The sequence below is a fragment of the Mobula hypostoma genome, chromosome 29 (genome assembly GCF_963921235.1).
Source record: "Mobula hypostoma chromosome 29, sMobHyp1.1, whole genome shotgun sequence".
NCBI classification, from domain to species: Eukaryota; Metazoa; Chordata; class Chondrichthyes; order Myliobatiformes; family Myliobatidae; genus Mobula; species Mobula hypostoma.
In genome coordinates this window covers 17,957,784-17,980,590 of record NC_086125.1, presented here as the reverse complement: position 1 = coordinate 17,980,590, position 22,807 = coordinate 17,957,784, and the positions used below count along the sequence as shown (strand labels likewise).

The window sequence follows — 22,807 nt, the reverse complement described above, 5'->3', positions numbered from 1 at the left end:
TTCTGAAAATCCAAGTAAACAACATCCACTGACTCTCCATTGTCTATCCTGCCTGTTATTTCCTCAAAGAATTCCAAAAGATTTGTCAGACAAGATCCTTCCTTAAGGAAATTAGGTTGATTTTGGCCGACTTCATCATGCGCTCCAAGTACCCAAATCTCAATCTTAATAGTAGACTCCAACATCTTCCAACCACTGAAGTCAGGCTAACTGACCGATAATTTCCTTTCTTCTGCTTCCCTCCCTGCTTAAAGAGTAGAGTGATATTTGCAATTTCCCAGTCCTCCAGAACTATTCCAGAATTTAGTGATTCTTGAAAGATCATTGAAATAGGAGGGAGGAGAAGATGGTGGCACGATGCAGCGCGCACGGCCGTTCTGAATGATATCGTATGTGTTAACTAGGATGCCGTGCACAATCCTGATTTGACAGAGACAGCCATGAGAAGCACGGAGGAACACCCGGAGAAACTTCTGAAATGCCCGCTTCGCTGCCGCTGCTACTGTGTGATCAAGAATCTCTGGAGGAGAAGGCCCCAAATCCTCCGCTTTGCCTATTGCCTGTTGCTGGGGCCGAGGTCAAAGCACTCGGCAGAGATGGTGCTCGGTGCTCAGTGTTGGAGAGCTGGTCGGAGGCTTGGAGTTTTCGGACGGACTCGGAGTTGGACTGTGGTCAGATGCTTCCAGGATGCTGCATCAGCAAGTTTGCGGTGCTGGAGGTTCACCACCTGTGTGAGATGATGGGACTTTCGAGAGACTTTGAGACTTTTTACCGTGCCCATGGTCTGTTCTTTATCAAATTACGGTATTGCTTTGCACTGTTGTAACTATATGTTATAATTATGTGGTTTTTGTCAGTTTTTCAGTCGGTTTGTCATGTGTTTCTGTGACATCATTCTGGAGAAACAGTGTATCAATTCTTAATGCATGCACTACTAAATGACAATAAAAGAGGACTATGTGTCCTCATAACCTAAATCTAAATCATTACTAATACCTCCAAATCTCTTCAGCTACTTCTTTCAGAACCCTGGGGTGTAGTCCATCTGGTCCAGGTGACTTATTTACCTTCAGAACTTTTAACTTCCCAAGCACCTTCTCCTTAGTAATTGCAACTACACTCTCTTCTGTCCCCTGACACTCGAATTCTGGTATATTGCAAGTATCTCCTATAGTAAAGATTGATGCAAAATAGTTATTCATTTCATCTGCCATTATTACCTCTCCAGGTTTATTTTCTAGTGATCCTAGTCTTGGTTACCTTTTACTCTTTATATATTTGAAAAGCCCTTTGGTATTCTCTTTGATATTATTGGCTAGCTTACCTTCATATTTCATCTGTTCTCGCCTTAGTTGTCTTCGGTTGTCTTTTAAAAGCTTCCCAATCTTTTGACTTCCCAATAAGTTTTATTATATCATATACCCTCTCTTTTCCTTTTATGTCATTTTTGACTTCCTTTGTCAGCCACGGTTACCTCATTCTTCCTTTCGAATACATCATCTTTGGGATGTAATTATACTGCGCCTTCCGAGTTGTTCCCAGAAACACACTTTGCTCCACTGTTTACTACCTAAATACACTAGCTCAGCAAATATTTTCAAAACGTAACAGCAAAATCAAGTTTCTGTAACTGTCCAGCTGATGTCAAGCTGACATGAGCTGACATGTAAAAATATCTCACTGCTCTTGAGTTCCAGAACATCATTTACTACTTCATTTGGTAGCAAGATAATCATTACGTATTTTATTTTATTATAGAAACATAGGAAACCTACAGCACAATACAGGCCCTTCGGCCTACAATGCTGTGTCGAACATGTTCTTACTTTATAAGTTATCTAGAGTTACCCATAGCCCTCTATTTTTCTAAGCTCCATGTACCTATCCAGGAGGTCTCTTAAAAGACCCTATTGCATCCGTTGCTGGCAGCCCATTCCCCACACTCACCACTCTCTGCATAAAAAACCTATTCCTGACGTCCCTTCTGTACCTACTTCCAAGCACCTTTAAACTGTACCCTCTCGTGTTAGCCATTTCAGCCCTGGGAAAAAGCCTCTGACTATCCACACGATCAATGCCTCTCATCATCTTATACACCTCTACCAGGTCACCTCTCATCCTCCGCCGCTCCAAGGAGAAAAGGCCAAGTTCACTCAACCTATTATCATAAGGTATGCACCCCAATCCAGGCAACATCCTTGTAAATCCCTTCTGCACCCTTTCTATAGTTTCCACATCCTTCCTGTAGTGAGGTGACCAGAACTGAGCACAGTACTCCAAGTGGGGTCTGACCAGGGTCCTATATAGCTGCAACATTACCTCTCGGCTCTTAAACTCAATCCCACAGTTGATGAAGGCCAATACACCGTATGCCTTCTTATCCACAGAGTCAACCTGTGCAGCAGCTTTGAGTGTCCTATGGACTTGGACCCCAAGATCCCTCTGATTCTTCACACCGCCATGAGTCTTACTATTAATACTATATTCTGCCATCATATTTGACCTACCAAAATGAACCACCCCACACTTATCTGGGTTGAACTTCATCTACCACTTCTCAGTCTAGTTTTGCATCCTACTGATGTCCTGCTGTAACCTCTGACAGCCCTCCACACTATCCACACCACCACCAACTTTTGTGTCATCAGCAAATTTACTAACCCATCCCTCCACTTCCTCATCCAGGTCATTTATAAAAATCACGAAGAGAAGGGGTCCCAGAACAGATCCCTAAGCAATACCACTCATCACCAACCTCCATGCAGAATATGACCCATCTACAATCACTCTTTACCTTTTGTGGGCAAGCCAATTCTGGATCCATAAAGCAAGGTCCCCTTGGATCCCATGCCTCCTCACCTTCTCAATAAGCCTTGCATGGGGTAGCTTATCAAATGCCTTGATTAAATCCATATACACTACATCTACTGCTCTACCTTCATCAAACGTGTTTAGTCACATCCTCAAAAAATTCAATCAGGCTCATAAGGCACAACCTGTCTTTGACAAAGCCACGCTGACTATTCCCAATCACATTATGCCTCTCCAGATGTTCATAAATCCTGCCTCTCCGGATCTTTTCCATCAACCTACCAACCACTGAAGTAAGACTCACTGGTCTATAATTTCCTGGGCTATCTCTACTCCCTTTCTTGAATAAGGAAACAGTATCTGCAACCCTCCAATCATCCAGAACCTCTCCCGTCCCCATTGATGATGCAAAGATCGTTGCCAGAGGCTCCCTCACCTCCCACAGTAGCCTGGGGTACATCTCATCTGGTCCCGGTGACTTATCCAACTTGATGCTTTCCAAAAGCTCCAGCACGTCCTCTTTCTTAATGTCTATATGCTCAAGCTTTTCAATTTGCTGTAAGTCATCCCTACAATCGTCAAGATCCTGAATACTGAAGCAAAATATTGATCAAGTATCTCTGCCATCTCCTCCGGTTCCATACACACTGTTCCACTGTCACACCGATTGGTCCTATTCTCTCACATCTTACCCTCTTGCTCTTCACATACTTGTTTATTATGGGTGAGGTTTAAAAAGATACCAAGGGGATGCACAGCATGCCATGTGCAAACAAAATTTTTTGTGCATGCCACCCCTAGGCCTCACCAGTCATGGCACTATCTTATCCTGATTAGACCTCCCAAAACAATTCACCTCACACTTATTGGAATTGAACTCTTATCTTCCCGCATATGATCAATATCCCTCCATTTCCTGAACTTTCACATCTATCTAATAGCCTCTTAAATTCTTCTTTCAAATTTGCTTGGTAGTGCATTCCAGGCACTCCCCACTTTGTAAACAAAAATACTCTTTTTCTCCCTCCTCACCTTAAATGCATGCCGTCTAGTAATTGAAGAAAAGCACGTCCTATGTCCTCGTCATCGTCCTACCCGCGTGCTTTGCCATTTCATGAAGCTACGCGCTTGTACATCAAGATCTTTCTGTACATCCATGCTGTTAGCAATCCTGCCATTGATTGTGTACTTGTTGCATTTGGACCACCCGAAGTGCAACACCAGACATTTTCCCAATTAAATTCCATCCGTCATGTGTCTGCCCACATTTCCGATATCCCTGCTGCATCTGTTGGTAACCTTCCTCACTATCCATAATTCCGCCATTTTATTGTATTGCTGCAAACTTAATCAGGCCTACATTTTTGTCCAAATAATTTTGGTGGCAAAATCATAGTACTGGCAAATGAATTCTAACATCAATGAAATGTGTTATCTTTTGGTGAACACACATGAACAGCACACAACTAGCTCCTTCAGCCCACTGTCTTCATACTCTTCCTGCTCACCAACATTGCTCTGTAACTTCCTTTGCTCTGGGAATTTAGTGCTCATCAAGAGAACTGGGGTGAGGAAGGGATGAAGAGGGAGCAAAACTGACCCCCCTCCTAAAAATGAGTTCAGGATCAGAGAGGGGAAGATCAGGAGGGACAGTGAAAATACATTAGTGGATGGAACTGTGGACATAACTGGTTTCAGAGAGATATCTGAAGAATTATTGAGCTCCAGTATCTACAGGTTTTAATTTTTGGAAGATGGGAACTCTGAACTGTATAAACTAGTGGAGGCAAAGAGAATGGATTCACTTGACCAGAGGTGGGACAACCATGAAGGAAAACAAAACGAAGGGTTAAGATGACTAAGTACAGCAAAATGTCTGCCAGCCTGAATAACAGTTGTTAACACTTGAGTTCTTTATATCATTTTCTACAAAGATACAGTGTACTTCTGGTTTTAAAAGAAAAGTAAATTTTCACCTGTCAACCTCATCTCTTGCAACAATATCTCCTTTCTTCAAGGCTTTGATGGCAAACAATTGTCCTGTCTTTTTGTATTCCGACAAGAGCACCTGTTTTAAAAGAAAACAGAAAGTCTTCATAGTGTCAGAAGTTAAAGCGCAGTGACCACAGAGAAGTGTTGCTGCTCGCTTGAAGATGATGGAATCCACTTTGAAAGGAAGGCACAGCATGGAAATAAGGAAGATCACTGTAACTAGTTAAGTTGTACCGTAGAGCAAGTCATGTGAAGACTTTATTTTCAGGCTTCATCAGAAATAGAACACCTGAAGGAACGTGACATGAACTAATGGTAACTTCTTTAAATTATAACAATATAACATGTGAACTCCGTCATCAAGAAAGGCAAGGACAGGTGACATGTTCCACAGTAGATTGTGTTGATTTGATCCTGACATCCAACGAAACCCAATTTCCCTCTGGATCAATAAAGTATGACTATGACTATCAAGTGACTGTGTGGTTTCCTGAGTGGGCCAATTTCCTGCCACTTGATAGATTAATTTGTTACCCCTAGATCATAAGACCATAAGAAATAGGAGAAGAATTAGACTATTCAGCCCATTGAGTCTGCCTTCTCCGTAATCTTTGACGTCTTTATAATCACAAGCCTGTCCACCTTCGCTTCAAATATACCCAATGACTTGCCTTCCACAGACAGCTGTGGCATTGAATGCCACAGATTCACCACCCTCTGAATTACGAAATTCCTCCTTCTGTGTAAAATATATCCTTCTATTTTGAGGCTGTGCCCTCTGGTCCTAGACTCTCCCACTGGAGGAAAAATCCCTTCTATGCCCACTCTAACTTGGTCTTTCAATATTCGGTAGGTTTCAATGAGATTCCCTCCCCCCACACTCTTCTAAACCCAATGAGTACAGACCTGAAGCCATAAAATGTTCCTCATACATTAACATTTTCAAACCCAGAATCATTCTCGTTAACCTCTACTGGACCCTCTCCAATGCCAGCAGATCCTTTCTTGGATAGAGGGCCCGAAACTGCTCACAGTACTCCAAATGTGGTCTAATGATTGCCTTATAAAGTCTCAGCAGGGCATCCCTGCTTTTATATTCTAGTCTTCTTGAAGTGAATGCTAACACTGCATTTGTCTTCCTTACTACCCACCCAGCCTGCAGGTTAGCCTTCAGGTTAACCTTCAGAACTCCGAAGCCCCTTTGATTTCTGAATATAACCTCTATTTAATCCAATACAATTCGTCAACATGGAGAATACTCCAACTGGTTGCATCATTGTCTGGTCGGGAGCAGCCACTGCACAGTATTGGAAAAAGCTGCAGAGAGTTGTATACTCAGCCAGCTCCATCATGGAGAATGAACAGACAAAAAAAAACATGAATGCTACCTCACTCTGCCTATACTATCTATATGTCTATCTACCTCTATATCGATATACATAAATTTCTTATTGTAATATATAGGCTTTTTTTTATTTCTTGCACTATAGTGCTGTCACAAAACAACAGATTTCACAGCAAACACCAATGATGTTAAACCAGATTCTGGGTGTTTAATGGCTCAAACACTAAAAATGTCTCCCTCACCCTCTTCTGATGGCTGGTGGAGTAGTGGCATCAGCGCCGGACTTCGGAGCGAAGGCTCCCGAGTTCGAATCCAGCCGGCTCCCTTGCACGCTTTCCATCCATGCTGGGCTAGCAACTCGGCCTCATAAAAATAAGAAAGCCTGCTAAAAAAAACGCTGTCACGACAGCGTCCCAATGACACCACTTGGAGTTAAGGGCTTTCTTCTTCTTCATCCTCTTCTGCACTAAGAACTCTAGTTTCCCTAATCTCCCTAGGTACCCATATATCCATTCAAAATCAATGCAGCAGGACCTGACCGGTTCTCCAAATGGTGTCTAGTTTGGATTTTTTACCTTCCCATCGCTAAACCTGACCTCTAAACTAACTCCTACCACAATAAACCTGACTTCTGAACTGACTACAGCCATTATAAACCTGACCCGGTGAACTAATTATTTTGCCAGAATACCACACACCTTTGCACATGATTTGTTTCCTCCCTGTCACCGTTTGAAAAGCTCAGATTACATATGTACACACTCAGCAACCACTTTATTAGTAGTCCCGCTCATTAATGCAAGTATCTAATCAGCCAATCATGTGGCAGCAACTCAATGCATAAATGCCACAAGGTTAAGAGGATCAGTTGTTGAAACTCTTGTGTCAAGTACGAGAATGGGAAAGAAATGTCATCTAAGTGACCTTGACCATGGAATTCTTGTTGGCGTCAGACAGGATGGTCTGAGTATCTCAGAAACCGCTGATCTCCTGGAATGTTCACAAGCAACAGTCTCCAGAGTTTACAGGGAATAGTGTAAACCAAGCGCAAAAAAAAAATCCAGTGTACTGTAATTCTATGGGTAAAAACACCTTGTTAATGAGAGTGGTCAGAGGGAAACGGCCAGACTAGTTCAACCTCACAAGAAGGTGTCAGAAACTCAAATAGTCTCACATTACAACAGTGATATGTAGAAGAGTATATCTGAACGCACAACTTGTCTAACCCTGAAGTGAATGGACTAGAAGACCATGAACAGATACTCAGTAGTCACTTTATTAGGTACAGGAGATACTCAATAAAGTGACCACTGAGTATATATGCAATGATTACATGTCACAACAATAAACTTTAATATTCTTGAATTCTCGGACATAGTTCAGCACACGAACAGACCCTTTGATTTACAAGGTAGTGCTGAACCAATTAAATTAGTAATTAAATGCCAAACGAATCGCTTCTGCTAACACAGTGTCCATATCTGCCAATTCACTGCACATCTGTGTGCCTAAGTGCCTCTTAAACACCTCTGTTGCATATGCCTCTACCACCACTCTTGGCTGTGCATTCCAGGCACCCATTACCCAGTATAAATATTTTATTCAAACTGAGATGCAGCACGGTAACAGGCCCTTCTGGCCCAATGAGTTCACATGACCAATTATACACATGTGACCAATTCACCTGCCAACCCACGTTTCTTTGGAACACAGGAGGAAACCAGAGCAGCCAGAGCAAATCCATGTAGTCACAGGGATGACATACAAACTCCTTACAGACAGCAGTGGGAACTTGATCTTGTCCCTTGAACTCGTCCCCTCTTACCTTTAATGCATGGCCTTGGAGAGGGATAGAATCAGACAGTATGGGAAAGTATTTAATTGGGAGAGGGGAATTATGATGCTGTGCAGTGGGACCTTGGGAACAGATATAGTCAGGGGAATGCACAATAGAAATGTGGAGATTGTTTAGGGACACCTTGTAGGGGGTGTTAGATAGGTTTGTCCCATTGCACAAGGAAAAGATGGTAGGAGTGTAGAAACCATGTTTGATAAGAGATGTGGAACATCTAGTCAAGCACCAAACCAGAAGTCCCTACAAAGGACTGAGAATGGCTGAGAAGATCTTAGGGGTGTCCTTACCATCCATCGGGGACATTTATCAGGAGCACTGCATACACAGTGCCCTTAGAATTATCAAGGATCCCACCCATCCATCCAGCATCCTCTTTGACTTTCTACCATCAGGCAGGAGACCTTGATGCATAAAAACAAGAACTGTCAGGATGGGAAACAGTTTCTTCCCTCAGGCCACTAGGCTTCTGAACTCCCTGCCATATCACTGGTTAATCTATTCCATATCTTACCGTATTTAATTTATGCACTTTAGTTTGTTATTTATGCAAATTCATCTGTAGTTTTTATCCTTACCTTCATAAGTCATTGTGTGCTATGTGTACTACTGTGCTTTACACCCTGGTTCAGAGAAATGCCTCATTTGGCAGTTATACATGTACATAGTTAAATAACAATAACCTGACCTGACTTGAACTGAAGAAGAAATTAGTTTACTTAAGGTTTAAGAAGCAAAGATCATACAGGGCTCCAGAGATTTACAAGGTAGGAAGCAGCTTAGGAATGTGCATACCAGATCTAGCTGAGGACCCAAGAAGGCTTTGGCATGTAGGAATACAGAAAACCCACAAAGCATTCCACACATACATGAATAACCAGAGAATGACCAGAGTGAGGGTAAGCCTGATCAGGGACAGAAGAGAAAGCATGTGTCTGAAGTCAGAGGAGGTAGGGGAGGTCTTTGCTGAATATTTTGCTTCAGTACTCACTAGAGAAGAACCTTGGCATTTGTGAGGACAGCATACAAAACAAACTGATATGTTAAAACCTGTCGCTGTCAAAACAGAGGGAGTGATGGAATTTCTAAAAATTGTTTGGACAGACAAGTCCCTGATGCCAGACGGGATACAAAACAAGTTACTACAGGAAGCAAGGGAAGAGATTGCTGCACCCTCGGCGGTGACCTTTTGAGTCCTCATGGGCCACAGGAGAAGTACCAGATGATTGGAGGGTGGTAAATGTTATTCCTTTGCTCAAGAAAGGGAGTAGGGATACCCTTTGGAATTATAAACCAGTGAGTTTTACTTTGGTGAAGGGCAAGCTATTGGAGTGGATTCTTAGAGTCAGAATTTACAAGTATTTGTTGAAGCGAAGTCAGCATGGCTTTGCGAGGGACAGGTTCTGCCTCATGAGCCTGGGTGAATTCTTTGCAGATGTGACAAAGCACATTGATGAAGTAACACAATGGACATGATGTATTGCGAGACGTTTGATAAGGTTCTCCATGGTAGACTCATTCAGAAAGTCAGGAAGCATGGGGTCTGCGTGGAGTCAGATTGGTTTGCCTACACAAGGCAGAGGGTGGTTGTAGATTGAGCATATTCTGCCTGGAGGTCGGTGACCAGTGGTATCCTGCAGGGTCTGATCTGGGATTCTTGCTCTTTCCAATTTTTATAAATGACTTGGAAGTGAAAGGGCGCATTAGTAAGTTTGCAAATGACATGGAAGGTTGGTGGAATTGTGGATGGTGTAGGCAGTTGTCATAGGATACAAGACATTGATGGGATGCAGAGCTTGTCCACCGAGGTAAAAGGGGTTGTGTTGGGCATCTCAAAGAGCATTAAGGTGGATAAAACCCCAGGGGCCTGATGGGGTATACCTCAGGTTATTGAGAGACACAAGTGAAAAGACTGCTGCGGCCTTGACCAATACCTTTGTGTCTTCTCTACCACAGGCAAAGTCCCAGAGGACTGGCAAGCAGCTAAAGGAACCAGGCATAATCCTGGCAATTATACACATCGGAGGTAGGGAAGTTACTTGAGATAATCCTTAGGAATAGGATTCATGAGCATTTGGAAAACTATGGCCTAATTAGGGTCAGCCAGCATGGCTTTATGCAGGGCATGCAGTATCTTACTAATTTGATTGAGTTTTTTGACAAGGAGATGAGAGGGATTGATGATGGTAGAGCTGCAGATGTTGTCTGCATGGATTTCGGATTTTAGAAAGGCGTTTGGCAAGGTCCTTCATGGGGCGCTCGTCCAGAAGACTAAGATGCTTCGGATCAATGGTGAGTTGGCTATTTGGATTCAGAACTAGCTTTCGCATAAAAGATAGAGGGTAGTTGTTGAAGGGACTCATTCTAGCTAGGGGTCTGTCGTTAGAGGTGTTCTGCAGGGATCTGTACTGGGACCTCTGCTGTTTGTGAGGTATATAAATGGCCTGGATGAAAATGTAGATGGGCAGTTAATAAGCTAGCAGGTGATATGAAGATTGGTGGTATTATGAATAGCAAAGGTGACTGGCCAAGAAGACAGCAAGATGCAAATCAGCTGCAAATACGGACAGAGAAATGGCAGATGGAGTTCAATCCAACCAAATGTGAAGTGTTACACCTTGGTAGGTCAAATTTAAAGACCCAGTACACTGTTAAGAGCAAGATCCTTAGGAGAGGGAGTGGTAAAAAGGAAAGGAGGAGGGGCACCAGAGGGAAAAGATGTGCAGGTGAGAAGAGATGGGGTGAGAAGGGAACCAGAATGGGGAATGGAAAAAGAGAGAAGGGGAGGGGGAAGAAATGGCCAGAAGTTAAAGAAACCAGTGTTCATGCTGTCAGGATGGAGGCTACCCAGATGGAACATGAGGTGCTGCTCCTCCAACCTAAGTGTAATCTCATCATGCCAGTAGAGAAAGCCCATTAGAATGGGAATGGGAAGTAGAATTATAATGAGAGAACCCAGGGAAGACTGTCTACTGTGGTGGCTGGAGTGAAAGTGCTGGACGAAGCAATACCCCAATCTATCGCGGGTCTCAGCAACGAGGAGGAGGCTGCACAAGCAGCACCAGATACAGTAATGAACCTGACAGACTCATCTGGAAGGACTGTTTGGGGCCCAGAATAGTGATGAGTGAGGTGGTGTTGGGACAGATGTAACATCTGATGCACTTGCAGGAATGAGTGCCAGAAGGGAAATCAGTAAGAAGGAATGAGTGGACAAGGGAGTGATGTCGAGCAATCCCTTCAGAAAGCAAACAGAAGAGGGATGGAAAGATGTGTTTAGTGTTAGGATCCCATTGTAGATGTTGAAAGTTAGAGAATGATGTGCTGGATATGGAGGCTTATGGTGTGGTGGGCAAGGACAAGAGGAACTCTATACCTGTTATGGCAGCAGAAGGATGGGGTGAGGGCAGATGGCAGGAAATGGAGGAGATGTGGGTGAGGGCAGCATGGATGATAGAGGAAGAAAAACCCTTTTATTTGAAGGAGGGGGGAATTTCAGATGCTCTAGAATGGAAAGCATTAACCTGAGAACAGATGTGGTGGAGATGGAAGAACTGGGTAAAGAGAATACCATTTTTGCAAGTGACAGAGTGGGAAGCGATATGGTCAAGATAGTTGAGAGACTTAGTAGGTTCATAAAAGATATCAGTAGATAGTCTGTCTCCACAGACAGGCCAAGTAACTTCGAGGGAAGGATGGAAGTTGGAGGCCAAGTTGAAGAAATTCATGAGCTCAGCATGGGTGCAGTCACCCAGGGCTGCAGATGCCAGAGGCAATGTGGAAGACAGCCGAGGTTTCTGTAGGGCACACAGAAATCCCAACTGGATTGACAGCTGGCCTTCTCGGTGCTGCCCTCTGGTGTTTGCTCAGTGGAAGTACAAGCTGGGCCAGGAATTTAACATCAATGTACAGTCATGCCACTCAGGGACTTGTGCAATATATTTTTTTCTTCTTTGTAACTACATGTTTTTCTGAAATTATAACCACATCTGCTATTTGTGCTATGTGTTATGTGCAGTTGATAATGTGTTTTACAACTTGGCCCCAGTGGAATGCTGTTTCGTTTGCTATATTCATGTATAGTTGAACGATAATTAAACTTGAACTTAAAGCAGCACCAATGCAGTCGTCAATGTAACTTAGAAAGAGTTGGAGCATGTTACCAGTATAGGCTTGGAATATGGATTGTTCCATACAGCCAATAAAAAGTCAGGCATAACTGGGGCTTACGTGGATGCCCATGGTTACATCTTGGGTTTGAAAGGGGGAGCAGCTGAAAGAGAAATCACTGAGTGTGAGGACCAGTTATGCCAGACAGAGGAGTATGGTGGTGGAGGGAAACTGGTTAGATCTGCAGTCCAGAAAAAAAAACCAGAGAATTTCAATGTCTTCCTGATGGGGGATAGAAGTGTATAGGGACTGGACAGCCATATTAACTTTCCTAAGCTTCCCATACTCTTGTAGTTTGTCTTACTCTAATTTAAGTAATGACTGCAAGGTACTTGCCTATAGCTATTCTAAAAACTTATGATGTCTTCTCCAAGTTCTCCTAGTGAAAGGTCAGTCACCTGGCCAGATTCATTACCCAACACCAGGTCCAGTACAGCCCCTCTTCTTGCTGAACCATCTACATGCTGATTTAAGAAACCTTCTTGGATGCAGCTTACAAGTTTTGTCCATCTAAACACCTTGGACTGAGGAGGTTGCATTGATATCAGGAAGTGGAAGTCACCCACAGCAACAACTGTGCTGTTCCTAAACCTTTCCTTAACTTGCCTGCATATTTTTCCTCAATGTCCTGGTAGCTACTGTCAGGTCCAGTTATTTAGTGAAAAATCTGAATGATTCTGTCTTATCCTCGAAATGATGTCTGCAGCATTTACCAGCCAAACGCATCCTGAACTTCAAGTAGCATGGGTCAGCGTGCCCTCAAATGCTTATCCATGCACAGTGACTTCTCTTCCTGCTGCTACCTCTAGTGTCCACTGTTCAATTCATTTTACTGTTTCACAGCAAGCTGCACGTCAGCAAAACCAGTAGCTGCCTCCTGCATCCCTTCACAGTTCATGCACCTGGTGACTGAGAAGATGATTCTAAAGAGATTCCACATTCATTCTGACAACAGCTCATACCCTTGCTTCAAATCACTCACCTCTCATTGTGCTGAGAGGCAAGATCTTTAAGATCTTGAGATGGAGATGGTGCATGCAGCCCAGCACCTCACCAGCTGTGGTGACATGAATGGGTTTTCAGGGCTGTGAATGCCAACAGATTCCAACATCCAAGGCCCAGCGCACTGACATTCGGGATCAGAGGATAACCTAGGTACCCAGGCACAGTCCAAGACCACGAGCTGCATCACTGAAGATTTTGTCAACCACAATCCTACCCTTGATGCAAACACATGAGGTCACCCACAGTCGCCTATTGCAGCTAATTCTGATTCTGTGCCTGTTTGACAAGAAACCAAGGACGTATCCAATTCAGTATTAGCAATGAGCAGATGGTATATCTGACATCTGAAAGTTCAGGGTCAAAGAGCATCAACCTCATCACCCACAAGAGTATTCCAGGGGATCTCAGAGATGTTCATCTTCATGAAAGGAGAAAACCCTGCTGTAAAAACTACTTCGCCTCCTTGCAGCCCGGCACAGGATTTTTATCATCAGGATCCTGCTCAACCACATTCACCCAGTATACAAAGAGCTACATCCCAGGGTAGACCCCATATACTGGGAGGCAGACTGTGCATGCTCTTCTCCACCCAACAACTCCAAGGAAAGTGCAGAGACCAATCACCTTGTTGGACATCGCAGACTTCACCAAAGCCTTTGACTCTATGAATATGGCTGACTAGAAACTTATCACCATTTGGTACTTATTCCACGTGGGCATGCAAGCCATGATATTAAATACGAATTCAAGGTACACATACAGAGAATGAAAATTAGCTTTTTGCAGCAGCTTACAGGCCCACTAACCAATGGGCCTACAACAGAACCATTCTCAACAAAGACTGTTGTCAAAGAATGCTGTGGCTTTTCCCCAACAAACTTCTCAAATTCTTTTTCTGAATCATGCACCTCTCCTTCAACTAAATGTGAACAAGAAAACTGTTCAACTCACACCAATTAACCACAGAACTCCGAATCTCCCTAGTCAGATTGCATATGCCTCTGTGCGTGTCCATGGTGAGGAATGCTTTTCTTCATCAGTTAAGGCAATAAGCACGAGAGTTGAGACAGTTACAATAGTAGAAAATGTTGGTTAGACTGTACTTGGAGTACTGTGTGCAATTCTAGTTCATGCTATTGGAAGGATGTCATTAAACTGGAGAGAGTGCAGAAAATATTCTCAAGGAACTGGCTTCACCGGAGGACTTGAGTTATACACAGAGAATGGACAGGCTGGGAATGTTATCCCTGGAGACAAGGAGGCTGGGCGGGGGGTGACCTTATAGATTTAATAAAATCATGAAGGATGTCGATAAAGTTAATGGCCACAGTATTTTGCTCCATGTGGGAGGACTATAAAATAAGAGGGAGCTGGTTTAAGGTGAGAAGGAAAACTTTAAAGGGGACGAGAGGGGCAATTTCTTCCAGAGGGTGGCGGGCGTATGGAATGAGCTGCCAGAGGAAATAGTAAAGGTGAGTGCAGTTCCAACATTTAAGATACATGGATAGGAAAGATTTGGAGCAGGGGTTCCTCAGTTAATGGTAGGGGTCCATGGCATAAAAAAGGTTGGGAACTCCTGGTTAAAAGAGATATAGGTCAAAGACAGGCAACAGGATCAGCTTAGTTGGCATGGATGAGTTGGACCGAAGGTCATGTTTCCTTGCCGTTTAACTCGATGAATACATGCTCAACGACTGTGCTCAAGGACTAAGCTCAAAGCTATCACAAACCTTCGGAAACCACTTCCCATATCTCCAGGTTGGCGAGACAGATATGAAATAAATAAACAGTTGACGTTCCAGGCCGAGACTCTTCTTCAAGACTGGAAAGGAAGGGGATTCTGATGAAGGGTCGTGCTCCGAAATGCCAACTGTTTATTAATTTCCATAGATGCTACCTGACTTGCTGAGTTCCTCCAGCATTTTGTGTATGTTGCTCTGGATTTTCATCATCTTGTGTTTTGAGATATAAAATCAACCACCTTTGGTCTAATTAAGAAAAAGTTATTTAAGTTGGGATTGGTTTTTTACTGTCACATGTACCAAGATACCGTGCAAAGCTTATCCTGCATACTGTTTATACAGATCAAATCATGACAAAATGCACTGAGCTAGAAAAAGGTAAAACAACAACAACGCAGAATAAAGTACAAAAGCTACCGAAACAGTGCACTGCAGGTCTTAGAGACAGAGAATTTCAATTTAAAAGAGTACAATGATTGTAACGAGTCATTTGTGAATCTGCAGGGAGCAGCTTATAAATCACCTTGCTCCAGCATTTCACACCTGGCACAAAAGTTGTAGCCGTCACGGCAGTGATTCCTGTCCTTCCACATGCTTCTGAGATCTAGAATTCCTGACACAAGCATTTCAAGCAAAGGAAAAAAATGACACAACAGCATGTCTGCTAAATCTTCTAAATTCACCAAAGAAACAAGTGAACCAAACTTAAAATCAATACTGGGGACCTGGTTACAGTCACGCAGCATGTCAAACACATGCCCCATGCTATATTCCAGAAGCTGGCACTGTATTCCAGTTCCTCTGGTCAACATGTGCCTAAAACCAACCTCACCACAGACTTCCTGGGAATCTCTGGGTAATGACCACTCAAAGTGGAGATGGAGCATTTGGGATGTTAATTGACAATTTGTAGGCCATCCACTGAAAGCACCCAGAGGCCCTGCAGTGGAAGGCAGGTCCCTCCTGCCTCATCCATGTAAATTCCCACATCAGCCTCAGCACCCATCTCAGAAACACAAAAATACTGACTAGAAATAAATCCATCCTTAAGCCTGATGAGGACATCTCCTCTTCAGCTCCTGATCTAATATGTACATTCGCCACCGTTCATTCCTCTCCAGAGATGTGGCCTGTCCTGCCCAGTTCCCCCAGCACATTTGTGTTTCTGTTCATCTACAACAATAACCTTGACCCCAGGAACTCAATACACAGTCCTTTCATCTCTAAGTTAATTATGCCCAAACATCACCGTGCCCCAGCCTCAGACTCTCATAAGCCCTGATCTGCTGAAATCTCTGTCCAATCCCTACCCCCTGTCTTCCTCTAACTCCCCTGGTACAGCCTGGCCTCACACAGCATACATCACCTCTGATTACAACCCTAGTCTCTTTATGAAATAATTTCTAATGCACTTTTCAATGTTAAAGGTGCTTTATAAGTGACTCAATAATGCACGAGGACAGATTTGCAAAAAGAACGAACTACAACCCAGTTGAAGTCCTGCCAAGTGGCTCTCTAACATGAGAATCCTTACCTTTCCAAAATGTCCCCTTCCCAGAACGGCAATGAGTTTGAAATCGCGTAGACTCAACGAAGATTTGAGAGGTACACTGTGTGGAAAAAGAGGAAACACACATCACGCAAATGATGATCAAAATTTAGTTTATTCTTTGTTAAGGAGACCATGACATTGGCACTTAGATTTAAATTTACAACTGCAGAAGTGCAATTCGAATTAAGAGAGATGGATGGATGGCATTGTTCATGTGGCACTTCAACTGATAAAACTGTGTACTTTTTAATTTTGATAAGGAGTTTTGCCTCCTTACTCTTGTCCAGTGAAGTTCAGATGTAACTACTTCATGGGTAAAGGAAGTTTTCTTCAGTTCCCCTCTAAAATTTGTCCCAATGCTCCAAGTTTTAATCCACAATATGCATTTCCAAAAATGGTACTTAGAAACTCAATTAAAAAATGTGACAAAATAATCAATAACCGCTCAAGTAAATACTAATTTAAAAGTAAGCTAAATTAAGATAGGTATGTTAAGTGACGTAGTTTAACTCGTATGTTGAGGAACGAATAAAGGATCAATTTTAGATATAATTTTGTGCAATGAGATAAACGTTTAAAATAAAATGGTTGTTAAAGGGTGGATATGAAGTGACAGAATTTCTTGAGGACTGAAAGTGACTTAGTTCAAACTAAGCAAACTAAACCTATGCTGATATGAGGAATGAGTTCACTACTATAGAAGATTGAGAAACAACATTAAAAGTTCTGAATGGCAGTAAACAAACAACTACTAACATTTAGATTGATACAATCAATCAATGCTACTGCTCCAGGGAGTATTGAGGAACAAAGGGCAAAGGGACCTTGATGTATTAGTCCAGAATTCCTAAAGGTGGCAGCACAGGTACTTATGGCAGTGAAGGAGAGGTATGTAACGCAGGCCTTCATTAGATTATAGGCAAAGAGCAGAGTTTTAGAAAAACTTTGATTAGGTCACAGCCAGAATAGTGGTTGTCAATCGTTTTGGTCACCACTTCAAAAACAGAATCAACTTCATGAGACATGATCTCCTGCATACAAAGCCATGCTGACTATCACCTTTTGCCTTTCCACATGCATATCGACTCTGCCTCTCAGAATTCCCTCCGGTAACGTTTTATCCACTAATGTAGGTCCACTGGTCTGCTCAGTGTCCTTCTTAAATAAAGGCACATTAGCTACACTCCAGTCTTCAATTACAGGCCTCAGCAATTTCTTCCTTTACTTCCCACAATGTCCTTGGATACACCTGGTCGGATACCATGGAATTATTCACCTTCATGTACATGAAAACCACCAACACTTAGACTTCTGTAATATATGTTTCAGGATGTCACTGTTCTCTTCTCTGAACTCACTAGTTTACTTGTCCCTCTCCTCTTTACCTGGGTTATCTCCCCTCTTTCATTCAAGATGACGGATCCTGACTCAAAACACTGAATGCCCATTTCCCTCCACAGATGCTGCCTGAACCAGAGGTCCTCCAGTGTTTTGTGTATTGTTCCAGGTTCCAACAACTGCAGTCTCTGATGTCTATGTCATGATTATAGTTCAGCGTCCTTTGTTCCAATGAAGAAAACTGCAGGCAAGCCAGTCTCCTCCCAAAGTTTTAACAATATCCTTGTTATCAGCCATGACAAGATCCTTGTAAATTCCCTTCACACCTTCCTGTAAAGTGCTAACAGAGACTTGGAATGTGAGCTGGGTTTTTGTTCGGCATGAGATGAGGAGAGAAGACGCTGGAGAGAACCGGTCGTAGGATATACGACCTGGTGTGGAGGTAGTGATTCGATGGAGCTGGGCGGCGAGATCGGCTGAGGATCAGTGAATTGAGCTCCAACTGGTGCACATTTGACTGTTTCAATTATAATGGACAGTGTGCGGCCTGTTGTTTCTTGGCACTGAGTTGTAACAGGGTTGCAAATGACACAGCATCCACACAAACCAGGGTCTGGGGTAGGAGAGCCGTCTCAATCTCACACGTTTGGCAGGACTGAAGTGTGCCTTCCCTGGCTTTACACAGCAAGGGAAACCAGTTGGGTTTCCAATATATATCTATATACACACACACTTTAAATACCTCTGTGACAGGTTCAGTTAAGGTGATCAAAGCCGAAATGTAAGCTGCAACTTCCAGCCAAGTTGCCGCTTGTGTACAACTCAAGACTGCAATATACTCTGAAATCGCCTCAGTCATATCAAACTATTAGCAGTAGCACAAGCACAAAAGCTTTAACAGGAACTTGAGTTATACTGCATGGTCCAACTGGCTCATGCTGACCAGGGTGCCCCATCCAAATGAGTCCCTTTTGCCAGCATTTGGGCACTGACCTTCTAAACCTTTCCAGTTCATGTACTCTTCCAATTGTCTCGACCTGTGATTCCACTTTCAGCGAAACATGCGCTTCTACTACAAGGTCCCAGGTCCCTCGGTTCTACAACACAACCTAGGTCCTGCTGTTCACTGTGAAAGTCCTAGCTGGATTTGACCAACACTCCACACTTGCCTGAATTCAGCTCCATTTACCATTCCTCAGCCCATTTACTCAGCTGATCAACATCCCCCTGTAATTTTTGATAACCTTCTTCAATATTTCTATACCAAGAATTTAGTGAATTAAGACTTAGGAACCGTGCCTTCTACATTCTTGGTCAAATCACTGAAATGACAAGAACCCGAGGCACACCACTAGTTGCAGGCCTCCAGTCCAAGCAAAAAGAACTTTCACCATCACCCTCTTCTTTCCACCATCCAACCAATGGTGTGAACAATTAGTCAGCTCTCCCTGGATCCCAGCTTAGCTCATCATGAGGAACCTTATCAATTGCCTTACTAAACTCCATATAAACCACATTTACCACCCTGCCTTCATCGACTTTCCTGAAAGTTTCTAATCACAGGCATCAACTTTTGGGGAATGAGCTGGCATGAGGAAGTGGTTGGAGCACATATAATCACAACTTTTCAAAGACTGTTGGACAGGTACATGGATAGGAAAGGTTTAGGTAGCCGTGGTCTTTCTAAAGACCACAAATGAAACTAGCTTAGATGGGCACCTTGGTCAGCTTAAACCTCTTGTTTCCATACTGTATGACTCTTTCTCAGAGTAACTAAGGATGGAGATTACATGTCAGCCTTATCTGCAACACCTACATCCCCAGAATGACAAATACCCTCAAATTAATCTGCAAAATTGACACCCAGAGAATGACAAAGAAATTACTCTGTAACACATTTTAAGAATGACAAAGAAAATCCTCGTTACTCTGCAACACCTGCAACCTGAGTATAACAAATACCCTCAAGTTACTCTGATTTAATGACAATGCAAAACAAATATACCTCTGTTGTTTATCCTCTGTGTCAGACGACGATAAAGTCCGCCTTCGTGGAGAAGCAGTTTGATTGACATCAGTCTCATTGGTCTGTGATGGATAAACAAATGGATATAAAAATATTATTAGTCACTAAAAGGAACAATAGTTGCAAATCACTTGTTTTATGTTTTTAAGAAGTTAAGCCAGTAGTATGAAGCTATGTCCAATGTTGTTGAACTAAATGGTTTTCACAGGAGCCTTCTGCTGGGTCAGAAGTTTATTTTGTTTTTAATTTACTTTGAGTGTGGTCTGGCAGCACACATAGGTCAGATTTTGGAACCTGCAGCTCTCTGTTCACTAAAGGCCGTATGACAATAAGCAGAGCCCAGCTTAGTTTACACTGGCCCGCAGGACCGAGGTACATTTATAACATTAATTATGCATTTTCAAACAGTTTTCCTTCTGACAATAAATTCGCTAGGAACGCAACACAACAGTCTGAAGCACCAAAGCAATCTACAGTTTAAAACAGATGATTAAAGTCCTGATTCCTTACCAAACAGCTGCTTCTGTCAGAGACTATAAGAACATATCAAAACTAGGTTAATACACTCAGTAAAACAAGTTGGAAACCCACCTAACAAAAGCAGAATTCCAGATAGTGATGGGCTACTCTGCCTGCCTGAATGAGCGTGCATCTAACAACACTCAAGTAGTTTAACGAGTCAGGATGATTGGCACTCCATTCACCACCCACATTATTGAGAGAGGCAAGAGAGGAGATCGCTGGGTCTTTGACTGTGATCTTTGTATCCTACTTTACCACAGATGTGCTTCTGGAGGACTAGTGCAGCAAGAAGAATTTTCAGATTAATATACCAAACAGTAACAGATCCTTCAGCCCACCTCATCCATGCCAACCTCCATGCCTATCTACATTAGCCCCATTTGTCCTTATCGCTCTAACCCTTTCCAAGTATTTGTCCAAATGCCTTTTAAATGTTGTACCTGCCTCAGCCTCTTCCTTTGGTAGCTCATTCCATATATTCACCACCCTCTGTATGACAAACATGCCCCGCAGATCTCCATTAAATTTCTCCCCCTCAACTTAAATCCGTGCCCTACAGCTTTAGATTCCTTTACTCTGGGAAAAAGACTGCTTTATCCATGTCCCTCATGATTTTATAAACCTTTATAATGTTTCTCTCAGCCTTCTACATTCCAGAGAGGGAAAAACCCAGCCTTTCCAATCTCTCCTTGGAACCACAGCCCTCCATTCCAGGTATCATCCAGATAAAGCTCTTTCGCAAGATCTCTAATGCTGCCACATCCTTTCTGACCGCGTCCAATGCTACCACATCCTTCAAGTTAAAGTGTAAGTCAGCATGAAGGCAAGTGGCGTCCATGAAGCAGCAAACGGTCTGCGGAAGGGTTGACGGGGGACAGAAATTCTAAGAGATGGCCCAGCACAGGTACCAGGGGAATCTCCGGGTCCTGCCTATAGCACAGAACTCTGATCACACCATAGACTATCATATTCTTACAGAAGCATTAGTAAGCCAGGGTTCAAAGAAAAACAACACGAGACTGCAACTGTAACTAAAAAATAACTAGATAGATTTGGAAATGAATGCACTAAGAGGTTCACAAGAAAAGCACAATACAGAAGTGAAAAAAATGCTCATCTATAAAAGAAAGATTCACCCATGCCAGAACTAACATCTCTAAACAGCTGACAGGACTAAGACGGAAACTGCGTAGCAATGAGAACATTAGATGTAGCCCAGCCTTGACCCAAGTAGAGTGAAGCTACAGCCTGTGGTCCATGCAGGTGGAACCCATACCTGAAGTTGCCTGTAACACTGCAATATCACAGACTGCATTGAAGAATACAAGATATTAAAAAAAAACCATAAGCATCAGATTGACATATCAATTACTGCATTTCAGACACTTTTTTCCCCCAAAAGCATTCCACTAAACTGTGAATGATGGCTTTTGGTGAGGCTCTTCTCAAAGATTTGGATTCCTGGGATCCACAGTGACCTGGACACTTAGATTCAGAATTGACTTGCCCAAAGAAGACCGATTGTAGCCATCGATATTCTGGCTGGTAATCTGTGACTAGTGTTTCCCAGAGATCCATACTGCAGCCCTTGCTGTATGTGACATGCACTCAGTGGCCACTTTATTAGCTACACCTGGACGTTTAGGCAAATATCTGATCAGTCAATCACATGGCAACAACGCAATGCATAAAAGCACGTAAACGTGATCAAGAGGTTCAGTTGTAGTTCGGACCAAACATCAGAATGGGGGAAAAAATGTGATTCAAGTGACTGACTGCGAAATGGTTGTTGGTGCCAGACGGGGTGGTTTGAGTATCTCAGAAACTGCTGATCTCCTGGGATTTTCACGCACAATACTCTCTAGAGTTTACAGAGAACAGTGCGGAAAAAAAAATCCAGTGAGCGGCAGTTCTGCGGGTGAAAATGCCTTGTTAATGAGAGAGGTCAAAGGAGAAGGGCTAGGATGGTTCAAGCTGACAGGAAGATGACAGTATATCCGGACCTCCAAATATCCAGACCTGCCTCTCGTTTTTTTTTTGCACTACCTTACTTTCCCTTTTCTATTTTCTATTTATGATTTATAATTTAAATTTTTAATATTCACTATCGATTTGTACTCCAGGGAGCACAAAGAGCAGAATCAAATATTGCTGTGATGATTGTACACTCTAGTATCAATTGTTTGGCAACAATAAAGTATAACGTAAAGTATAACATAACATAAATCAAATAACCACGTGTTACAATATTGGTGTGCAGAGCATCTCTGAATACACAACATGTCAAACTTTGATGTGAATGGACTGAAGCCACAGAAGACAAGGAACATATGCTCAGTGCCCACTTTATTAGATACAGGAGGTACCAAATAAAGTGGTCACTGAGTGTATATGTAAATGACTTGGATGAACATGTAAACATGAGATTCTGCAAATGCTGTTAATCTTGACC

The 22,807-nt window shown here is 42.8% G+C and overlaps 1 protein-coding gene across 1 annotated transcript in view; it reads right to left on the bottom strand.

The window, feature by feature from the left end:
- The window catches only part of pkn1a (protein kinase N1a), a 158,076-nt gene that overhangs the window by 38,617 nt on the left and 96,652 nt on the right, over nt 1-22,807 (bottom strand). Inside the window, exons 13-15 of the mRNA XM_063035930.1 lie at nt 19,813-19,895; nt 16,452-16,527; nt 4,788-4,879 (exon numbers count right to left, since the gene is read on the bottom strand). Coding sequence (XP_062892000.1) covers nt 4,788-4,879; nt 16,452-16,527; nt 19,813-19,895 — 251 coding nt within the window. The remainder of the gene's footprint in view (nt 1-4,787; nt 4,880-16,451; nt 16,528-19,812; nt 19,896-22,807) is intronic.